The sequence below is a fragment of the Kogia breviceps genome, chromosome 5 (genome assembly GCF_026419965.1).
Source record: "Kogia breviceps isolate mKogBre1 chromosome 5, mKogBre1 haplotype 1, whole genome shotgun sequence".
Taxonomy (NCBI): domain Eukaryota; kingdom Metazoa; phylum Chordata; class Mammalia; order Artiodactyla; family Physeteridae; genus Kogia; species Kogia breviceps.
Genome location: NC_081314.1, coordinates 83,350,939 through 83,375,853, shown reverse-complemented (window position 1 = coordinate 83,375,853; position 24,915 = coordinate 83,350,939). Strand labels below are relative to the sequence as shown.

Genomic DNA, 24,915 nt, shown 5'->3' with positions numbered 1-24,915 from the left:
GCACTATTAAAAACCTAAAGGAAAGTTCTACTTATTGGTAAAATGTTTTAAATTTCCCTCTGAGACCTGAAAAGTGGCAAAGATACTCACTATCACTAACTCTATTCAACACTGTCCTAGCTAGTACGTCAAGCAAAATTTAAAAAAAAAAAAAAAAAAAAAGAATAAGACTTGGAAAGACAGTTATAAAACTTTTTTTTCCCAGATAATAACTGTGTAGATACAATACCTAAAAGTATCTACAGATAAAATTTTGGAATTAGTAAGTAATATTTGCAAGGTTTCTAGACAAAAGAACAACAATAAAGGCAATTATCTTTCTATACCAGCAGTAAAGGGTTAGAAAACGTAAAAAGGGAAGGAAAAGAATTAAAAATTTAAAAAGATGCCATTTACAACAGCATGAAACTTTTCCAATATCTAGCTATAAATTTAATAAAAACCTTGTAAGATCTCTTCCCCAAAACTATACATCGTTAGTGAGAGAATTTTAAAAGACCTAAAGACCTAAATAAATGGACACATATAACATGTTTATCGACTGGAAAACTCAAATTTATAAATACGTCATTAATCCCATCTTGATCTACAAACTCAAGGCAACTGCAATTAAAAAATCCCAACAGGATTTTGTGTTTGTATGGAAATTCACAAGCTGCTTCTACAATTTATATGGAAATGCAGAGAACCAAGAATAGGCAAATATTCTTGGGGGAGAGAAAAAAAGCAAGTTGGGAAAACTTACTTTACCATATATCAAAACATAGTATTCAAGAAAAAGCAAATTAAAACTACAAGATACTACTTTACACCCACCAGAAAAGCTAAAATTATGTTAACTTAATAGCAAATGTTGGCAAGGATGCAGAGCAATAAGAACTCAAACTTATATGGGAGGACAAATTGCTACAACCACCATAAAACACAACATGGCTTTATCTCCTGAATTTGAAGATGAGAGCAATTCTATGTCTACCGCTTTACCAAACATAAACGGAGACATATGTGCACCAGGAACCTTGAACAAGAATAATCAAATCATCAAGATCCATAATAGAAACCCATCCAAATAGAAAGTTCTCCAAACTAGAAACCCATCAATAGAAAAATGGATAAATTGTGGTATATTCATATAACAGAGTTATATACCTACCCCAACATGAAACAACATAAATGACTTGCCTAATGTAATTTTGAGTGACAGAAGCTAAACACAGAATACATATATATGATATATAGAGAGGTCAAAACAAAAACCATAGGGTTAGAGGTTATAGTGGCTATTTCTGGGAAGGCAGTGTATGGTGATTAGGAAGGCATGAGGGGAGCTTCTGGGGTGCTGACAATATTCTATGTTTTGGTTTGTACAGTAGTTACATAGGTATAGCTCTATGATAATTTACTGAAATTTACATTTGTTTCTTGTGCTTTCTCTATGTTTATTTTTCAGTACAGTAAAAGTTGAAATAAAATGTAAAACCAAACTAAATGAAAACCAAACAATAAATCTGGCTATATTTACTCCATTTCTGATTCAGAGGGGTGCAGTTTTTTTCTTCCTCAGCAACAACATAATGAATCAGTTAGAACTCTTACTCCTAAGGATTTGGTATAAAATGTCTTACTCTCACATTTTTAATTTCAAAGTTATTAGCTTTTTAAAAATTATATGGTTCATTAACATTAATCATTCTATCCTCCATTTTTCATTGTGTAAATACCAAAAAACATAATCAATCCCTATTAGATCAAGCCCAAATTTCTCAGCCTGCCATTAAAAGCCTTCCAATAGCTGATTCCATCTGACCAGTAGAATATTATCTATTCCTAAGTGACAACTCAAACTTTCCACTCCTATCAGATTGGCTTCTAGCCAATCCTTACTCAAACTCTTAGTCACTTGTGATTATCTTTTTCTCATGCCCATCAATTAAATTTTAAAGTCTTCAAGAATCTGTTTAAGTCCTACCTCCTCTAGAAGCCTAAATAACTGAGTATACATGCTACTTTTATATTTTTTTAGTTTGCTTCATCTCTTCCAATACATTTTAAGACTTACTTTTCCTAGTGCATCAACTACAGTGCCTACTTCACTTGGAGTTATGGTAAAAGGCTGATAAATATCTGATGTCTGTATGTGAATATATGGGAGGCAAGAGAGTGAAGAAGTAACAAAACCCTAACTATTCCTCCATGGTCCCTAAGAGCACTATTGCTCTGAGAGATTCTAGCTCAAGACAGTAGTTTAGCAATTTGGAGGCTGGATATTTTCATTACATACAATGTGTAGTGGGCACTGACACACAAAAGTATGGGGTAAGGGCAAAATACAACCAGTTAAAATAGAAAGGTTTGGACTGTAACAGGAACTTAAATGCTCAGATACACAAAATGCTTTTATGGATCCCAATGATTTCAGAAAGAGATTTCAATCATAATTTGAGTAAATACCATCAATACATCTTTTGAATGATATTAAAAAGCGCCTTCTTTAATATTTTGGGTATCCTAATAACTTCTGATGAGCCAGTGCTTTTAAAATAAATAAACAGGGTTTCCCTGGTGGCGCAGTGGTTGAGAGTCCGCCTGCCGATGCAGGGGACATGGGTTCGTGCCCCGGTCCGGGAAGATCCCACATGCTGCAGAGCGGCTGGGCCCGTGAGCCATGGCCGCTGAGCCTGTGTGTCCGGAGCCTGCGCTCCGCAATGGGAGAGGCCACAACAGTGAGAGGCCCACGTAACACACACAAAAAATAAATAAATAAAAATAAATAAAATAAAATAAATAAACAAAAGGAATGAACCAAAAAATACCACAATTCATGACTGGCTAATCTCTGAAGACACTGGCAATCCGGTGTAATATGACAAGTTAGTATATATATCTGAAACAAAGAACAATTAGCAAATGTAAGAATTAAGTTTATATATAACTTATTACCAAAGCTAATAAGTAATTGGCTTACTAAAACAGAACATCTTTAACTGAAATATTATTAAGTGAACCCATATTTACATTAGTCTCCTAAAGAGACTGTGTTCAGCAAATACTGGCATGTACCATCACTTCAGAAGTCCTTAATAAAACAGAAGATCCAATTAATATGCTAGTGATCTCTAAAAGGGACATTAGCAGGGTTCAGTCTCTGTTGAAAAAGTACATATCATTAAAGTTAAAAATTTAAGTTAAAATATTAAGTTAAAAATCCAGAGAAATTTCAACATACGTGAGCTTTGTGATAAGGGTTGTTCTCTTTGATCCCTGGTAAATATCTATGCCTTCCCAAAATGGTCTGAACAAATCCATCTCTTTTACAATTCTTCACTGTCTCTCTCATGAAATGATTAATCCCTACAAAGAAAATGAAGAAACAATTACAACCAATATCCATCCTTAATCTCACTCACTAGTTTCAATATAGTGAAATAAACCAAAATTCACCATGATTAACATTAATAGCACATCATCAAAATTTTGCATATAAAGTTTCATTCACTTTTTCTTCCAGTTTTATTGAGAAATAACGGACACACATCACTGTACAGCATGACAGTTTGCTTTACATATATTGCAAAATAGTGCTCACTTAGGCAGCACATATACATATATAATGAAATGATTACCACGATAGATTTAATTAACACTCATCACCTCATATAGCCATGAAAGTTAGAAACAAAAGGGACTTTAGAAATGACATAATCTCTGTTTTTCAACCAACACCACCACCAACAAAAAATACAAAACTAAACTCCAGAACAACAGAGCAGGTACTAAAACCTAGATGGTTTTATTACAGGACCTTAAGACTATTCCATGCTACTTTTCACAGGGTTCTGTTCTTTGATCACACTAACCCTCTTTTACTCTTTGAGCTTATCTTTTCCGGGCTTTAATACATTCCAATAGCTCCTTGTTACCATCTATGCTATGATTCAAATAGGACCTAACTGAAACTAATGCATGAAGTTGTAATATTTTATTAGAAACTTACACAACTCAATTCTTAAAATTCAAAAAGACTATATATAGTATATTACTCAAACACATTCATATTCCCTATACCACCATTCATCCTTTGCTATATAGGTCCGTTATTAGGTCTTATGACTCTCCAGGATGAACTCTTTGCTTCAGATAGGCCAGTCTCTTCATTGCTCATTCCTGTCTCTGAGCTAGAGAGGTTCTTCTCTCCTGGAACATTCTTTTTCTATACTCTTTAAAACACATTCAAGTACAGAGACTGCTAATCTATCTTTATTCTTTTGTATAATTTCTGCTTTCTCACAGCTCTGCTCATCCTAAGTAATAAACACTAATGCCTCCCAATTAAAACCCCTCATTTAAGGATTTCTATTGTATGGCTGGCACAGATTGTGGGTGAAAGGAAGGGGAGAAACCCTGCCAAGTGCAGCTGTTGGTGATATCTGACTACTAGCATAGGAATTTCAGAAAGCAATCAGGCTCTCCTCTTCTTCTCTTCAAGAATTACTGTGATACTGCTGAGTAAAGAGCAAAGAAAAGGATGAGATTTAAGAGACTACAACTCTATGAATTCTCCTACCTGACTCCTGTAGGAAGCCTTCAAATATTCAGATTGCCAGAACTACTTAAAAAAAACAATCAATGCTGAGGTATAATTTACATACAATAAACAATGCTGATATAATTTAAATACAATAAAAGGCACCCACTTCCGGTGAACAGTTTGATGCATTTTAACAAACGTATACACCCCTCTAACAACCACTACAAGATACAAAACATTTTAATCACCTTCACAGTCAGCTCCCCATTATCAGCCTCAAACACTAATGGATCTACTTTATTTCACTGTATATTTTTCATGTTCTTGAATTTCATAAATTACACTGTATGTTCTCACTTGTGTCTGCCTTCTCTTGCTAAGTAGCATTCCATTGAAAAGATATACCAAAATCTGTTTATCCATTATCCTGTTGACAGATATTTGTTCCTGTTAAAAAGGAGACAGCAGGGCCAAAATGGAGTCACTTGTGCTAAACCCTATGTCAGCAAACTAAGACTTACTACCTAACCAAATTGCAGCCTCAACACCCCCAGGAATGTAACCTTTAACCAGCCAACCTGGTATTACATGGTCAGCACTAGTGAGGTTATCTGCCCAATAGGCCCTTCCATTCCCCTTAGAAGAGTGACCTTGCCTGAAACAATGCATTCTTTGCTAATATTTCCTTTATCCACCTACCCCCTTTCTGCCTTTAAAAAGCTTTCCTCTTCTACAGTTTGGTGGAGCTCCTTTCTAGTGCTAGATGGGATGTTGCCCAATTCATGAATCATTGAATAAAGCCAATTTGATCTTTAATAAATTTACTCAGTTGATAAAGAAATGGAGTAATAGATAGAGAACAAACAGATGGTTGCCAGAGGGGAGGGAGTTGGGGAGAGGAGAAAAATAGGTGAGGGAGACTAAGAGGCACAAACTTTCAGTTACAAAACACATGAGTCACAAGTATGAAATGTAGAGTGTGGGGAATATAGTTAATAACTATGTAATATCTTTGTATGATGACAGATGACAACTAGACTTACCATGGTGACCATTTTGAAATGTATAGAAATATCAAATCACTGTGTTGTATACCAGTAATTAACATAGTTTGTAGTTCAAATATACTTCAAAAACAAACTCATAGAAAAAGCGATTAGATTTGTGGCTACCAGAGGTGGGGAGTGGGAGGAGAGGTAATGGGTGATGGTGGTCAAAACATACAAACTTCCAGTTATAAGATAAATAAGTACTAGGAATGAAATGTACAACACGATAAAGCTGATTAACACTGTTGAATGTTATATATGAAAACTGTTAAGAGAGCAAATCCTAAGAGTTCTCATCACAAGGAAAAAATCTATTTTTTCTATTTCTTTAATGTTGTATCAATATGAGATGATGGATGCTCACTAAATCTATGTGGTAATCATTTCATGATGTATGTAAGTCAAATGATTATGCTGTACACCTTAAACTTATAAAGTGCTGTGTGTCAATTATAACTCAATAAAACTGGGAAAAAATTTTTTTAATTTACTCACTAGGATTTTTGTTGTTTAACATTTCCAGTCTTTGGCTGTTATGAATAAAACTGCTATAACATTCACATACAAGTCTTTCTTTGGACATATGTTTTGATTTTTCTTGGGCAACCATCCAATAGTAGAATTGCAGAATCATACAGTTAAGTGTATGTTTTACTTTATATGAAAGAGCCATAGTGTCTTCCAAAGTGGTTGTACCATTTTACAACCAATCAGCAATGTAAAAGAGACACAAATGTTTTTAAATTTTAGCATTCTAGTGTTTCTATAATGGTATCTCTTTGTGGTTTTAACTTGCTTTTCCCTGAGAATAAATGACGATAACACTTGTAGTTATTCACATATTTTCTTTTGTGAAGTGTCTGTTCAAATTTTTGAACTTTATTTTATTGCATGACTTACTTTCTTAGTATTGAGTTGTAAGAGTTCTTTATATATTCTGGATGCAAGTCCTTTGTTAGATAACAGGAACTATAAATATTTCCTCTCAGTCTGTGGCTTGACTTTATATTTTCTTAATGATGTCTTTTATTAATATTTATTTTTTATTTATTTATTTATTTTTATTTTATAATATTTATTTATTTATTATGACTAATTCAGTGTTATTATCACCTAAGAAATTGTTGCCTACCTTAATGTCATAAAGCTCCTCTCCCTTTTCTTCTGCAAGATTGATAGTTTTAGTTTTTACTTTTACGTCTGTGCTTCATATCAAGTTAATTTTTGAATATAGTATGAGATAAAGTAGAAGTTCACTTTTTCTCCATACTAGTAACAGTTGTTCTAGCACCAATTGTTGACATGACCATCTTCCCTCCATTGAATTACCATGGCAACTTTGTTGAAAATCAATTCACCATATACGTATAGGTCTATTTCCTGATGCTCTATTGTGTTTCATTGTTCCCTGTGTCTATACCTGTGTCTTATACCTATCTTGATTATTGTAGTTTTATAATAAATTTTGAAACCAAGGAGTGTAAGTAATCAACATTGTACGTTTCCCCAAAAAATTATTCTAGTTATTCCAGGCCCTTTGAATTTCCATATAAATTTAGAATCAGCTTGTCAAATTTGACACAAAAGTCTAATGATATTTTGATTGGAAATGCACTGAAACTATAGAACAACTTACAGAGAACCGTAATCATAACAATATTGTGCCTTCTAATAAATTAACATGGTAAACCTCACATTTACATAAGTATTCTTCAATTTCTCTCAGGATTGCTTTGGAGTTTTCAATAAAGTCTCTTGCACATACTCTGTTAAATTTATCCCAAGTATTTCATGGTTTTTGATGTTACTGTAAATGGTTTTATTTTTACGTCATTCACTAATTGTTTATTGTTAGTATATAAAAATACAACTGATTCAGGGACTTCCCTGGTGGTCCAGTGGTTAAGACACCGCACTTCCATTGCAGGGGGCATGGGTTTCATCCCTGGTCGGGAACTATGATCCCACATGCCATGCTGGCATGGCCAAAAACAGGAAAAAAACAAAAAACAAAAAAACTGATTTTTACAAACTGACCTTGTATGGTAGGAACCTGTGCCAAATTTAATTATTTGTTCTAGTAGGTGTTTTTGTTGAAATCACATGATTTTCTATGTACAAGATCATGTCATGTGTGAATAAAAGTTTTTCTTTTGGGGGACTGGGGACAGGGTTGATTACAAAAGGGCATAAAGGAACTCTTTGAGATGATGAGGTGATGGTTCCATACCTCAGCTGTAATGTAAACAGTATGACTGCGTGCATTTGTGAAAATTCATAGAACTATACAACTAAAAAAGGTGAATTTTATTGTGTGCAAATCACCTCAATAAACTGCCAAAAGAAGAGAGAATTTAAAATGGTGATATTCAAACTGCTCTATAAAAGCAATTTTTCTCTCACAGTTTCTAGTACATTTACTCAATGGTTTACTGTTTCAAGATAAACCTATGTAAACCTAAAGCACAGGACAATTCCTAGATTTTATAAGATTTTTACAACGACACAGTAGCATATACATCAACTTCAATTTGCTATTCCATTTCTGTCCCTACTTTTATGAAAAAAGCACATCTCTAAGTAAGGTTGATGTTATTTAATCAACAATGCTTGATGAAAACTTGTTAATAGAAAATTCTGTAACACAAATTTTTAAAAATATAATATGAAAAGAGAGTTGAGAAGAATAGTATCTAGAAGATAATTAACATTCAATGCTTCCTTACCAGTATATCTGGATTTGAAGGAGTCAATGTAAAAAGCAGCATCATTTTCTTTAATACCCATCTGCTCTCCCAAAGATTTAGCTCTCATTCCATAAATGATTCCATAGCAAATCTGAAAGGGACTCATCACACTCAGTAAGTAAATTATAGGTCATAACTACATAAAATGCAAACATAAAAAGTTCATTAGGATTGAGATTTGGTAAACTTTTCATAATGAGTCAAAGAAACGATTAGATTTGCTTTGGTAGGTTAGATCCATAGAAGCTGATATCCAGTGAGCGCCTTTACTGCCTTTTAGCAATACTTTTTGAGGTGTGGGAAGAAAGAGAAGAAGGGGCAGAATATGAATGAATATGAGTGTGTGTGTGTGTGTGTGTGTGTGTGTGTGTGTGTGTGTGTGTGTGTGTGTTAAGAAAACCCTAGTGGTTTAAAAGGAAATATTTCTGTCATTTATCCACAAGTCTTCAGAGAAGCTTTCTACTCCTCATAACACTTCATTAACTGCTGATTAAGGAAGTGCCTAGAAAAAAAAAAAAGAAGTGCCTAGAAGTCAGGAAAGAGAAGAATTACAAACATTCCTCTCCTCACCTTTGAATAGCACTAAAAAAGCAGGAAGAGTAGACTACATGGCTTCATAATAGGGAGGACGTCATTGGAAATAAATATCCTCTTCATCTCACAGCCACCTGAAATCCCACAATTGCAGAATTCATTTGGGTTAAACATAAACTTTTGAGAAAATTTTGGGAGTAGTGGAGGAAAATGGTCTAAATAGGTCAATAAAGAAACTGATTTAGTAATAAGTATTGCCTGGGTTCAAATCCTAGTTCCACCATTTACAAGAGGTAATATCTTGCACAATCTACCTTGTATCTCAGTTTCTTCAACTATAAAATGAGGACATCATGAGTTTGTTAGGATTAGATGAGTTATTTTATATACGTGTGTATGTGCGCACGAGCACGCGCGCATGGGTGTGTGTGTGTGTGTAGGATACCACCTGACATAAAGCAAGATCTAAATAAAATTAAATAAATTTTTAATTTTAATTTTAAATAAAATTTTAAAAGATAACTTGCAAAAAATGATTATCAAAATCCAAAATACTTTCCAAAATAATTTTTTTTTAAATTACATCGAGAGGGATTTTTTTCACTCCTGTTTTCTTTTCCTTTTTGGTCTTTTTACACTTTTTTTTTCTTAATTCAGATATTACTTAGTGCTAGCTGATATCTCAGCAAGACTGAGATCTAGATTAGATGGTTCAGTGCGTGGTGATTCAAGAAAAAAACTGGTATAGCATAAACACTATTAAATCATGCAAGAACTTATTAAACAGAGGCAGCTATCATCAGTGTATAAATGTTTAGATTATGGAGTCAGAATGTCTAAGTTCTGTCATTCTGAACTTATCCAGGCTCCACCACTTATACCTATATGACCTTAAGCAAACTACTAACTTTCTGTGCCTTGATTTCCTCCTATGTAAAATGGGAATAATAATAATAAAACCTATTCCATGTATTTACTATGAGGATTAAATATTGGAATATTACCTATTTAACTTAGGGTCTGATTCTTGCTAAATGCAGGATTTAATCTGAGAAGATTAAATAGAGAGGACAAAGCTGGCTTTCTAAATAGTGGAAGAAACAAGTGTTGGTGCTAAACAGACAGTGGTGAGAGGAAGTGTTTCATGCCTAATAAGCCAGTCAAGAATCACAGCTGTGAGTAACAAGAAGTGTAAATGTAAAACTAGTAAAGCAGGATCTTAGAGGTGGTGTGCTTTAACCTCAGCCAACAATCCTGCTCTCTTGAAAAGGACATCGGATTTCCCACAGGTCATGTGATAAGCAAGTATCAAGTGTTAATTTAGGCCAGGGAACGGTGTCAATGTGACCTTTGATTTTCCCTGTGTCCAACAGTCATCCAGGAGTAGGAACTAATATGAGCCCATGTGAAAAGTCCAAGGGCAGTATGAAGTTTCACAGGAAGATTAGCTAACCAATGGCCTCAAAAAACTAAAAGGCTGGGTTTCCCTGGTGGCGCAGTGGTTAAGAATCTGCCTGCCAGTACAGGGGACACGGGTTCGATCACCAGTCCATGAAGATCCCACATGCCGCAGAGCAACTAAGCCCGTGTGCCACAACTATCGAGCCTGCGCTCTAGAGCCCGTGAGCCACAACTACAGAGCCCGTGTGCCGCAACTACTGAAGCCCATGTGCCTAGAGCCCGTGCTCTCAACAAGAGAAGCCACTGCAATGAGAAGCCTGCGCACCGCAATGAAGAGTAGCCCCCGCTCACCGCAACTAGTGAAAGCCCGTGAGCAGCAACGAAGACCCAACACAGCCATAAATAAATAAATAAAATTTATTTTAAAAAATAATAACAGGGGCTTCCCTGGTGGCGCAGTGGTTGGAAGTCCGCCTGCCGATGCAGGGGACACGGGTTCGTGCCCCAGTTTAAAAAATAATAATAATAATAATAATAATAATAACAAATAAATCTTAAAATAACTGAAAAGCTAATAGTTATTGATTATAATCTGCAGCTCAGGAATATTTATTTTTCAACAAACATTCAGAGAGCACCCTTCTATAAAAGGCACCGTGGCTCAATGCGTGTGAATATAAAAAGATAAATATATGTGTGCTTACAGCCTAGAAAGAGATTTTTAAAATACACACACACACACACACACACACACAATTATCTACCACCACCATCACAATATCTACCACTAATGCATATAGATTTCCCAGAACTAAGTAGGCTCGGACTAAGTCTACCTGATTCTTTCTATTGACTCTATAAAGGTAAATATGAATACCATGAGACAGGCTCAGATGAATGTTGTGAAAAATCCAAAGAGGGAGAAATCACTCCTCAACCACAAATGATTGAGATAGTTAAAAAAAATGTTTTTTGAATCGTAAAAATTCTCCTCATTTATGTTAAACATGTTCAGTAAAGACCACCTGTTTTGCTTGTTGCCTCAGATCATCCCCAACAGACTCTGGCTCAATCATCTTCCATTCAGCTGCAATACTCCTGAAAACATCAGCTCCAGTATTTAGTGCTTGAATGAGACGATGATCGTGGGATAAATGAGCCAAGATCCTCAGCTCAAGTTGAGAGTAATCAGCAGCTAATATTAAACCACCTGAAAGAGAAATAATTTTAGAAAAGTCGGTACAAAGACAAAACTAAGTTTTATAACACTGAGCAGGATGACAGAAATTTAGTTCCAACATACAACCATGAGATCATGTAAAAAAGCTCAAATCAAAAAAAGCTAAAGCCTTGCTCTTAATATGATGCAATTCAGCTCTGTAACACGTAAAAATTTTTTGCTTAGCTTTCAAGGATATGTAATATATGTAAAGCCACCCTTGACCTCTGCCTGTTAACCACTGTGGTAGTGCTTTCCTCAGTGTTCCTAAAGCACTGACACATAATCTAAAATGGTTCTTTCATGCCTCTCCCACGTAACACTGAGCCATTAGGGATGGGAGACAATCTTCCTTTGCATTCTACAGAAATGCACAGTTCCTGGTACCTAATAGGTCCTTAACAAATGGTTGTTGAAGGAATGAATGAATGAGTGAATAAAGAAACTGGTTTCTAATGTGTGCTGAATTTTAAGGGGGCTGGAGAGAAATGTGTGCTCTGCTTTGAAAATAAACTTTTTCAACAAAAAAAGGTCAAGTGGCCTGTATGTGAAAAAGAGTATTCAAATAATTAAGAATTATTTATCTATTTATTTATTATTTATCCATAATTTATCTATGGACTAGAAATGACTGGATATGCATGGCAAAAACAAAACAAGCAAAAGCACGGTTAAAGAAAAATATTTGCAACTGATATCACAAAGGACTCATTGCTATATTGTATAAAAGAGGTGCTATAAATCAAGAACAAAATATAAACAAGCAATTCACAGAACTAATAAAAACAAAAGAACCTTAAACCTATTAAAGAATGCTTAACTTCATTCACAATAAAAGAAATGTAAATTAATTCTATAACAAGAAACAATCCTTTTCTACTTGTAAAAATCCAGAGGTTGGATGGCACATTCTGTGGCAAGGCTGTGGATAAAGAAACACTCATACATTGTTACTTAGAAGTAAATGGTAACTGTGTCCCATTAGATGGCAATTTGACAATATCTATCAAAATTAAACAGGTTTTTTACTCTGTGACTCAGTAAACAAGCCCACAGGCTGCTGCAAAGATTATCTGCACACAGATTAAACTGGCTTACGTTCAAACTTCTTTACTGATAATCACAAGTCTTCAGCATAAAAATATTAAACAAAGAAACAAAGCAAACAACAGTGTATATGGAATGCTTATGCTTGTGTAAGAACAGAGGAAGAAAATAGTACATATTCATATTTGCTTGTATCTGCATAAAGAAATACTGGAAAGATATATAAGAAACTCAAATATGTAATTAACTATAAGACTTGTACATAACAGGGTAGGTAGGACAGGGAAGGAAGCAAAGTTTCTCAATATATACCTTTTATATATTTTGATTTCTGAACTATGTGAATGAATAACCAATTCAAAAATATATAGATACTGATTTGAAACAAATGACCACAACTTTATGGCCTTTCTGCCCTAAACAAAATAAAACTGGACAAACTATATGAAATAACAGTTTTCAGATGTTGGACAATATGCAATGCAGGACTACAATCCCTGAGAAAGGGGAAGGAGAGGGGAGATAAGAGGAGCCATGCAACTGTCTCAAGTTTCTGAATGGAGGCAGTGCAGGGAAAGAGATGAAACAAAGCACTGTGGTCTCTGAGCTGGAAGAAGAAAGTGTAATTTGGGCCTGCTGAGGCTGCTAGAACTTGTGAAATTTGGAGAGAAAGGAACTGTGCATAAAAGGATCACCAGAAATATGCACAGTAATCCCTTTGGATTTTTGACCAAATACTAAACTGTGCAGGGAGAAAGTTCAGAGAACCAGGCAAAGAACAAACACTAAAGAAATAGCTATTATCAAAGTTCAGCTGTGAGCTGAATGACTTGAACAACATACTCTTGAATGTTGAAATATGTTCAAGCTCTGACCAGACAGAGTGGAGAAACCCTGCTGAACAAATTGAGCACAAAGTAGAGACCGCAGTAAGGCCAAACCTTACAATGAAGGTTAATCTAGCCCTAGAGTAAAGGCTACTCTAAATGTCTGCTCACAAAGCTTTAAAAGCCTCAAAATGATCAAGCTGATGTGAAAGTAAATTAACTGCCTGCCAGAAGAAAATGCTATAAATGAGGACTACAAAATCCAAGAAGTTAACAATGTAGTAACCATAATGTTCAGCATACAATAAAAAAATACTAGACATATGAAGAACCAGGAAAATGTAACTCTGACTAGGAGAAAATTCAGTCAATAGAAAAATGACTCAGAAATTACAGAGATGAAGGAATTTTAATATGTTCAGGAATTTAAAGAAATATAAAAATGATGATGGAACAGTAAATTACAATAAAGTAATGAAAACTATACAAAAAATTAAAATTCTAAAACTGAAAATACAATATCTGAAACGTAAAATTCACTAAAAGGATATGACAACAATTAGACACTGTAGAAAAAACGATCAGTGAACATTAAAACAGTCAATAGAAAATATCCATTGCAGTACAAAGTTGAAAAAAATGAAGAGAGGGGAATAAAGAAGAAAAAAAGGTTCAGTGATCTGTGGAACTATACTAAGTTGTATTACACATGTATATTTGGAGTAATGGGAAAATAGGGACAAAAATATTATAAGAAATAATGGTTGAAAATGTTCCAAATTTAATGAAAAATATAAGCACATAGATTAAGAAGAAGAAAAAAAAAACCTAAGTGAACTCAGGAAATTCAGCAAACTCAAAAGCCCAAATAGTAAAGCATAAAAAACCACCCAGAGACTCACATCCAAATCAAATTGCTAAAACTGAATGATGAATTTAAAAAATCAAAAAAGCATCCTGGGAAAAAATATATTATGCTTGGAGGAATAGCAAGAAAAATAGTGGTGTACTTCTCCTCAGAAGTAATGCAAACCATAAGCTAATGGAAATATAAAGTGCTAAAAGAGAAGGACTATAAACCCATAAATCTACGTCAAATAAAAAAATCTTACAAAAGTGAGGATAAAATAGAAAAATTTAGACATGGAAATGCTAAGAGAAATCACTGTCAATAGAACTGCACTACAAAAAACACCTTAAAGAAGTACTCTGGGTGAAGAAAATTGATAACAGATGGAAACTTATGTCTACTTCAAAGAACAAAGAGTGCCAGGAAGGGTAAAAAAGTGAACAGAAAGAAAAGACACTTGTTTCTTACTTTCTTTGAAAGGTCATAACTGTTTATAGCAAAAAAAAACTACATAGCAAAGTTTATAATAGTCATAGATGTTAAATGTATTACAAAAAATGGGAAATGGAAAAACACTCCTTACATTATGGATGAAGTGGTATAAAATTATTTGAAGCTAGACTGTGATGTGATGCATATTGTAAACTCTAAAGTATCTAAGATATAGAGTTAAAAACATAATAGAGGAAATAAAACAATAAGTCATTTACAGTTTTTTTAAAAAAAAAGAACAGATAGAACAAAATACAAATGACAAGTCAATAGACTTAAATCCAACCATATATCAAGAATTATTTTTTAAACATCTTTATTGGAGTATAATTGCTTTACAATGGTGTGTTAATTTCTGCTTTATAACAAAGTGAATCAGCTATACATATACATAGCCGCATATCTCCTCCCTCTTGTGTCTCCCTCCCACCCACCCTATCCCACCCCTCTAGGTGGTCACAAAGTACTGAGCTGACCTCCCTGTGCTATACAGCTGCTTCCCCCTAGTATCTGTTTTACATTTAGTAGTATATATAAGTCCATGACACTCTCTCACTTCATCCCAGCTTACACTTCCCCCTCCCCATGTCCTCAAGTCCATGATCTATGTCTGCATCTTTATTCCTGTCCTGCCTCTAGGTTCATCAGAACCTTTTTTTTTTTTAGATTCCATATATATGTGTTAGCATACGGTATTTGTTTTCCTCTTTCTGACTTACTTCACTCTGTATGACAGACTCTAAGTCCATCCACATCACTACAAATAACTCAATTTTGTTTCATTTTATGGCGGAATAATATTCCATTATATATATGTGCCACATCTTCTTTATCCATTTGTCTGTCGATGGACACTTAGGTTGCTTCCATGTCCTGGCTACTGTAAATAGAGCTGCAATGAACATTGTGGTATATGACTCTTTTTGAATTATGGTTGTCTCAGGGTATATGCCCAGTAGTGGGATTGCTGGGTCGTATGGCAGTTCTATTTTTAGTTTTTTAACGAACCTCCATACTGTTCTCCATAGTGGCTGTATCAGTTTACATTCCCACCAACAGTGCAAGAGGGTTACCTTTTCTCCAGCATTTATTGTTTGTAGATTTCTTGATGATGGCCATTCTGACCAGTGTTGAGGTGATACCTCAATGTAGTTTTGATTTGCATTTCTCTAATGATTAATGATATTGAGCATCCTTTCATGTGTTTGTTGGCAATCTGTATATCTTCTTTGGATAAATGTCTATTTAGGTCTTCTGCCCATTTTGGGATTGGGTTGTTTGGTTTTTTTGATATTGAGCTACATGAGCTGCTTGTAAATTCTGGAGATTAATCCGTTGTCAGTTGCTTCATTTACAAATATTTCCTCCCATTCTGAGGGTTGACTTTTCATCTTGTTTATGCTTTCCTTTGCTGTGCAAAAGCTTTCCATTTTCATTAGGTCCCATTTGTTTATTTTTGTTTTTATTTCCATTTCTCTAGGAGGTGGGTCAAAAAGGATCTTGCTGTGATTTATGTTATAGAGTGTTCTGCCTATGTTTTCCTCTAAGAGTTTTATAGTGTCTGGCCTTACATTTAGGTCTCTAATCCATTTTGAGTTTGTTTTTGTGTATGGTGTTAGGGAGTGTTCTAATTTCATTCTTTTACATGTAGCTATCCAGTTTTCCCAGCACCACTTGTTGAAGAGGCTGTCTTTTCTTCATTGTATATTCTTGCCTCCTTTATCAAAAATAAGGTGACCATATGTGTGTGGGTTTATCTCTGGGCTTTCTATCCTGTTCCATTGATCCATATTTCTGTTTTTGTGCCAGTACCATACTATTTTGATTACTGTAGCTTTGTAGTATAGTCTGAAGTCTGGGAGCCTGATTCCCCCAGCTCCGTTTTTCTTTCTCAAGATTGCTTTGGCTATTCGGGGTCTTTTGTGTTTTCATAAAAATTGTGAAATTTTTTGTTCTAGTTCTGTAAAAAATGCCAGTGGTAATTTGATAGGGATTGCATTGAATCTGTAGATTGCTTTGGGTAGTAGAGTCATTTTCACAATGTTGATTCTTCCAATCCAAGAACATGGTATATTTTTCCACCTATTTGTATCATCTTTAATTTCTTTCATCAGTGTCTTATAGTTTTCTGCATACAAGTCTTTTGTCTCCTTAGGTAGGTTTATTCCTAGATATTTTATTCTTTTTGTTGCAATGGTAAATGTGCGTGTTTCCTTCATTTCTCTTTCAGATTTTTCATCATTAGTGTATAGGAATGCAAGAGATTTCTGTGCATTAATGTTGTATCCTACTACTTTACCAAATTCATTGATTAGCTCTAGTAGTTTTCTGGTGGCATCGTTAGGATTCTCTATGTATAGTATCATGTCATCTGCAAACAGTGACAGCTTTACTTCTTCTTTTCCGATTTGGATTCCTTTTATTTCTTTTTCTTCTCTGATTGCTATGGCTAAAACTTCCAAAACTATGTTGAATAATAATGGTGAGAGTGGACAACCTTGTCTTGTTCCTGATCTTAGTGGAAATGGTTTCAGTTTTTCATCACTGAGAACGATGTTGGCTATAGGTTTGTCATCTATGGCCTTTATTATGTTGAGGTAAGTTCCCTCTATGCCTACTTTCTGGAGGGTTTTTATCATAAATGGGGTTGAATTTTGTCGAAAGCTTTTTCTGCATCTATTGAGATGATCATATGGTTTTTCTCCTTCAATTTGTTAATATGGTTTACCACATTGATTGATTTGCATATATTGAAGAATCCTTGAATTCCTGGGATAAACCCCATCAAGAATTATTTTAGATAGTTAACTAAACACTACATTTAAATGTCAGAAAGTTTCAGGTTAAATCCATATAAATTTAATTTAAATTAATTTTAAAATTTTAAACAAAATCAATATAAAATATTGTGTTAAACACAATTTTTTTAGGTAAGAATAAATACTATGAAATATTATTTGGCCTTAAAAAAAAAAAAGGAAAGTCTGACACAATTGCTACAACATGAATAAACCTTGAAGACATTATGCTACATGAAATAAGCCAGGCACAAAAGTACAAATATTATATGATCTCAAGTGGTCAAATTCATAGGGACAGAAAATAGAATGGTGGTTGCCTGGGGCTGTGGGAGTCCAGGGGGACAGTTATATTTAATGTGTACAGAGTTTCAGGTGGGGATGATGAAAAGTTCTGGAGATGGATGGTGGTAATGGCTGCACCACAATGTGAATGTACTTAATGCCACAGAACTGAATACTTTAATATAGTTACAATGGTAAAATGCTGGTAGTTCATATTTAAAAAGCAAAGCTGAAAATTACCAAATGGGTTATACTATCATAAACCTGAGTTCACCTTTAGAATATAAATTTCTGACAGAATTCAAATATATTCAGCTGGTTAACTGCACTCACCCAGAGCTGCCAGGTGGCAAAAGGTAAAAGAGCAAATAGGGATGATTTGGGAGACAGATCATGACTTCCAAATGTTTTGATGATGAGTACTGAGGAGAGGTCAGACAGAAGTAAGATAGCCCTGAGGGTTACCCCCTGCAATAGGAAGCAGCAGTGGGGAGAAGTGGAGAAGAAACAAAAGAGCAAAACAAGTTAGAAAGAGACAAAAAAAAATTGTGCCCTTAGAGGTCAGTGGGGAGAGAAATTGAGGAAAGAGAGGGTTGACAGAGTGACAAATGCTGTAGAGAAGTCAAAGAGGATGACAACTAACAAAATTCACTGGATTTTGCAAAATGGTTTACAATGACCCAGGATTACATGATTTCAGCAGGATGCTGAGCAAATATCACAGAGGTTTCCCACAGAGCAGATCATGAAGACAATAATGACTGACTGTTATAAACCTGGCAACATGAAGGGGAAAAACAGGCTCCACCAAAGACAGGAAAGATGGAGGAACTAATGTATTCTTCTGAGCCTTATTCATAATTCAGGCTTTATCAGTGCTTTGAAAACCATTCCGACAGCAAAAAGAAGCTTAAAAACCATCATCAGTCACCTTACCTGGGAAAGGCACAAAGGCATGTCTCATGCTAACTGAAAACGGCATTCCTCTGTCTGAGGCTCTCTCCTCCATCTTTGCCTGGTGCCCAGGGTTCAGGCCACAACCCTTCTTTTTTCCTCCTCTGTTGTGCAAAGACATCATCAGTTTAATATCTTTATTGGAGTATAATTGCTTTACAATGGTGTGTTAGTTTCTGCTTTACAACAGTGAATCAGTTATACATATATATTACCATATCTCTTCCCTCTTGCATCTCCCTCCCTCCCACTCTCCCTATCCCATCCCTCTAGGTGGTCACAAACTCCCTAGCTGATCTCCCTGTGCCATGCGGCTGCTTCCCACTAGCTATCCACCCTACGTTTGGTAGTGTATATGTGTCCATGCCACTCTCTCACTTCGTCACAGCTTACCCTTTAAAGTTTAACAAACATACTAGACCTCGCTCAGCAAACCTTCAATTAAACAGGAAGTAAGGTATTTCTGTAATAACCTTTCCCACAAACTGCTTCACTCAATTCAGTAAATCTCATTGACCATATCTAATATAAATGATCTGTGCTTTTTCTTCCTTTTGTGAGCATAGGGAGAGGGCAGGAAGGGGGATGTTCCAGACACTGCTAAACTTGTCCCTTTAGTATATGACTTAAACAAGCATATAGTGCTGGTTGATTTAATTAGTGACCCAGATTTTCAGCTTTTTGCCATCAACTAGCTTCTTTAAACAGACTCAGGATTTGAAATAGAATAGAAATGTGTATGCCTGGAACAGAAAATTAAACTGATTTCATTATTTGTCCAATAGGCTATTTCTGAGCCATTCATACTCCCAAAAGTATATTAACCCAAATAAAGAGAAACGGAGTCTACCTGCCCATAGGAAGTAGGCCTTTGCCTAGGGCTTGGGAAGGTGGGCTTTCCTCTACTAGTGTTGGCATTTTGATCTCAAAATCTCTTGGTACATTCTGAATATTTGGTTCTATAAAGGTTATTCGTCCTAAAATCAAGCAGAATGAAGACATAAAATTAGAGGGCAGAAGGGAAGAGGGGAAATCTGACATTTACTTTAACATGAATGCCATTTCTGAATTATCCTAAAAATGCATGCTCTGTTATTGTTAAACTAAATTTAAATGAAATACACTTCATTATGTTCATGTGTCTAACAATAATAAGTACAAGACGAATTGTGATATAAGTGAATATATGAATCAGCTACAATATAGCGTTTTATAATTAACCTCGTTCTACAGAAACAATCCCATGATAAGAATATGATAAATCATACTATTTCTACGCTAAAATGAGTACCAGAAGTTAGCACTATAAAATGCTAGCAGTTATACTAATGAGTAAAAGACAAATCAAATGGATCTTAGGAGAAATGACTGTCGAAGCCTTTAAAAGCCAGGAACAAACAAGATACAGAGAAGAGGATCTGAAGCAGAAGAGCAACTGAGTGCTCAACAGGGACAACTGGGGCCACAGAAGTTAGGCCACAGGATGCAGGAGATGGAGTAACAGTGAGAGATGGTGACTAGAACGTTACTTTCTAGATATCACCTGGCCAGTTTTCCTCCTCCTCATCATCACTTATCACAAGAATCAATGGTAGGTAGCACTGACATGACTAGAAACTAGAATCAGGTGGCTAGTACATTTTCTAGGAAACAGAAAGCTATTTGTTTTAATGCTTATGGTCTTTACTTCCCCCCAAATATTTTACATTTTATTTACTTATTGGATGAATTTTTCAAAAACACACAGGTTTTGTTCAAAAAGTTTGGGTAACTGACTGCTACTGCAGTTTTTATAATACACATATAGTGACACAAAAATCCTCTGTTTTATGATACTCTTCATTCTAACAGGCTCTCTACTAGCTACTGGATGTAATTCCATCTTCTTTAGATGAATCAGAGATCTTAAGTATCTCAGATACTGTTTTTCTGAATAAACTCCTGATACTATATCCTCATTATTTCGATTTTAGCAAAAATTAGTGTTCAATTAATGGTAGATATTATTACTTATTAGCATTAAATGGCCTAATCAATTTTATAAAGCTAACAAATAGCACAGGAAAGAATCCAAGTCTCTTTCTGCCTCAGCACACTGTCTTCTCTTCTATGATAATATCAATACTTAATATTCAGGTCTAGTGTTTGAATTAATGAGGTAACACTGGTAGACAAATAAAATGGCAAAAGTAAATTACAAAACATGAATATAGCTTCATGAAGATGAATTCTAATAATGAAAGGGCTTTACTATACTTAGGTAAGCTTGTATTTCTAAAATATTCTTTAAATGTAGGCATAGTATAATGAAAAACAATCAGGAAAACAACAAGGAATTGATGACTTTCTGCTTTATAAGCAACAAATAAATGTGCAAAAGCTTTGAAAACTCTAGGTTGATTGTTTTTTCACAAACAAGGATTTATTTTACATAAGTTTACAGCATTAGCATATGTTTCAAAATGAAACTTAAAACAGGGCAAGAAATAGGGAAGAAGCACCAAGAGGTTAGCTTAATAGGGGGAAGGAAAAGAGGAATTGTTTAGAACAGAGACTAAGCAAGCAAAGAGAAAAGCAGCTCCTCACGGTGCCCCCATCCTCAATAACAGCAACAACTGATAATGCACCACTCATTATTCTAAACACTTTACATGTATTGACCTATTTAATCCTCAGGATGACCCAGTGAGGTAGGACTGTTATTATCTTGTTTTATACATGAGGAAACTTGGGCACTGAAAAGTTAAGTACCTTGTCTAAAGAGTCTCAGCACCAAGATTCAAACCCTGTGAAGATGTGATATCAAAGTCCACATTCTATGCCACCAAACTAAAATGTCTCCTCTATGAAGGAGTTAATGCTGCCCTTTCTTCCACTGCACATTGCATTTGACAAATATGTGGAGTTGTGCACTACCTAGAAAAAAAATGCTTTTTTTCTTCATGAGATTACATGCATACTTATCCCAAGAGGGCCATAAGACATGCAAAGGACTCTACAGCTTTCTTTTCTGATTGAGTAAAGTAAGACACTCCCTTATTACCCTACAGGCCTACTTAGATTCAACTTGGAGAGACTCTTAAGAGATTCAGAATAGGGCTGGGACTGAAATTAGATAAGATCACTGACTCAAATAAATATTTAATTCCTGGTCATACTCTCATCCAATCTCAGACATCCAAGTTACTCTATACAGTACTTGAAAGCAGGAACTGTATCTTACTAAATTTCATCTCTTTATCTACCTGATATTCATCTATGCTTTGGATGTAGTATGCGTTTCATAAATGTTTATAGAACTTCACTGAACCCAATGATCAACACTTGAATTCCTTGGTCGTCATAAGAAAATATTACATATGAATTTTTTTTTGCAAAACAGGATATTACCATATTTAAGATTTCTCATTACCTGTAGCAGTGTGTGATTGTGATACAGGATAGATTCTTTCCATTCCAAGGAAAGGATTCAGACGTTTTTCCCGCTGCAGGGGAAAGACCACTTTGGTAATAGCACTAGTGATTCTTCTCCACTCTAATATCAAGCCTGGTAAAGGATGTAATGCCCTTAATTTATTTAAAACATCCTGCCAAAGAATTATAATAAAGTAGGATCAGATTCTTGTCCAAATTCCATAGCAAACTAGAATCTCTTTTAAGTAAACAATATAATCTCAAAATTAAATTTGATAACTCCTGTATCTAAACTCAACTTTACTATTATAAAATTACTATTTGGGTTTTTTGGAAATCACCATAATGATAAATCTATAATAACTATAGATTATAAAATGTAAACATGTTAATGTTGAGTAATGTCAATTTACATCTACTATTTTTTAAAAACAATGAGATGTCAACTTAGTAAAACAGCTGCTTCCCCACACCCCACCCAATTGTTTACATCACCTCTTTTCTTTATATTTTCCTCCTCCATTGCTCATGTAATTGTAAGTTTCCCAGTTCTTTTTTTTTTTTCTTCTTTTTGCCATAATACTTTCATGGTTTTTGTATCAAGGAAATTTATTTTTAAAACTTTGAATTTTCCATGCTACAGACATTCAATGAACCGTTAAGGAACAAAAACTTGTGAGGTAAAAGGGCCAATGCGATTAAATAAAAAGTTTTGCTACAGAATGAAGCTGTGGAAATTTCCCCAGGGCAGGCAAGTCATAATTAATAATATTATGGTCAAAATTCTACAGAATGGCAACTTGGACAGCTCTCTCCATGGCTGTTGTGGCTGTACTTTCTATCCTTATTTTCCATGGATAATTCATTCAGTAAACATGTAAAATTAAGCCTTTCTTTTGTTCCGTGCACACAGTTTCCATGGGTAGTGATTCAATTTTACTTTGAAATTAACAGATTAGATTCTCAAAACAAATGCATGGAAAACTTACTATTTTGCTCTGGAATTGAAAAAAACAAAATTTTATTTATATTGACTGTCTTTTTATTTTTTTAATTCTTCCATACCTTTTTGTTCATGTTCATATAATGACAGAAATTATATTATACTAGAAGTCCAAGAGTAGTGCATGTCAATAATTAATGTCTATATAGGTCTGAATTTACAAACCTTTACACTGTTTTAATGATAAGAAGGACACAACTGCTAACTCAGATTATGATCCAGATTTTCCATGCTGGAATGTTTCCACAGTGTTTGTGGGCAGCTGAACCAAAAACCAATTTGTTTTTGTCTGGATAAGTTCAAATGGTGGACTACATTGGATCTTGATTTCATCAACATTCTTCCAAGATACCAAAATGCTAAAAGCAGTTCAGATTCTGCCCTGTGACTGCCCCAAAGAGCACCTTACTAGTGCTGAACTGTTTTCCCAGCCTTAGCTTCCATCCATCATCATTCCCTCTTCTGGTAGAACCCAAAGTTTTCTTGCTGCCTTGCTGTTTTCTCTCTCCATTTGGTGGCAACTTCAATTCCAAAAATAAAACCTGCAAGAAATTAATGCTTCTTTATTCAAGAATCAAATCACAAGTATTATCATTCAGAAAACATTTTAAAAAGTTATTCGAGAAAAGATTCTATACATTTCAACATGGATTATAAGAATTTTTTTGGACAATTTGGAATTATCACATTTAATAATGGCAATAAAATCTTATGTCAAGTAGGCTGTCCATACCCTAATTTAGTCAGTATTAGATTAATAGTAACACCAAGCTCTTAAACAGCCCAGAACACAGAATGTATATTCTGTGCTGAACGACTGACAAACTATTGGCATTGCGACTTTAGGTTGCTCTGATTATAAGCTCACCTAAATACCCCTTGATGTGGTAACCAATGCGGCTGCTTGATCACTTAAGCCCCATAGAGGATAAACATGGGAGCCTTCGTGGCTATTGTGTGATCACAAAACTCAGAGAACACTAAAGTAGGATGGGGCCCCAAAAGCCATCTAATTCCACTACCACAAGGCTAGACCCTGAGAGGCCCCGGGCAAAAAGCCAGGAGAAGGTGGCTGATCCGATGCAACAATAATGAAAGTTAGAGACAGGCCAGTAAGCACCCACTGAAGCAACTAGGCTTACACGGAACAGGGATCCAGGCTATGGGTCAGAGGGAAGATCCCACGTATACCTTAAACTCACTAGTTCATGTTAGAGAGGTTCCAATTTAGGCAATTCAGAACACTATCTACTCTTTCTACTCATTCATTTATATACTTTCAGTAAGATTTAATGAAACTTGGATTATTTTCCCAGTAATAATTCTAAAAATTGAAACCCTTTGCATGAGAATTTTTTCTACAAACTGGGCCATGGGTGGAAGTAAAGATATACCTGTTTCCCTAGAACAGTGGTGATGACAGAAACAAAAAACTGGTTTTAGTTTTAAGTAGTGGGAATAACTGGGGTCCTAGGCATGAAAATTACTGAGGCTTACTATGGATGTTAATAACTAACTTGCCCAAAGACTGTGTCATATAGATATGAACATATGCACACATAAGGATTGGGGTTGTTATATTTAGCAAATAAAATTACATGATGCCCAGTCAAATTTGAATGACATGGAGCATACTTACACTAAAATATTGTCCACTGTTCATCTGAAATTCAAATTTAACTAAGTGCTTGTATTTAATCAGGCAACTCTAATATAGATATCAAAGAGTATATAAATGAATGGCAGCAGAGAAGAGAGAAGAAAATA

The 24,915-nt window shown here is 34.9% G+C and overlaps 1 protein-coding gene across 3 annotated transcripts in view; it reads right to left on the bottom strand.

Moving 5' to 3' along the window:
• POLQ (DNA polymerase theta) overlaps nucleotides 1-24,915 on the bottom strand; it is a 106,880-nt gene that overhangs the window by 6,624 nt on the left and 75,341 nt on the right. For 2 of the 3 annotated variants that reach the window (XM_059065410.2, XM_067034496.1), the window contains 7 exons: nucleotides 23,553-23,690; nucleotides 22,144-22,318; nucleotides 19,582-19,708; nucleotides 18,714-18,835; nucleotides 11,285-11,469; nucleotides 8,304-8,415; nucleotides 3,227-3,351 (listed from right to left, as the gene is read on the bottom strand). In XM_059065410.2, coding sequence (XP_058921393.1) covers nucleotides 3,227-3,351; nucleotides 8,304-8,415; nucleotides 11,285-11,469; nucleotides 18,714-18,835; nucleotides 19,582-19,708; nucleotides 22,144-22,318; nucleotides 23,553-23,690 — 984 coding nt within the window. Of the gene's footprint in view, nucleotides 1-3,226; nucleotides 3,352-8,303; nucleotides 8,416-8,917; nucleotides 8,993-11,284; nucleotides 11,470-18,713; nucleotides 18,836-19,581; nucleotides 19,709-22,143; nucleotides 22,319-23,552; nucleotides 23,691-24,915 lie in introns of those variants that run through there. The other variant, XM_067034497.1, reaches the window with a different exon arrangement.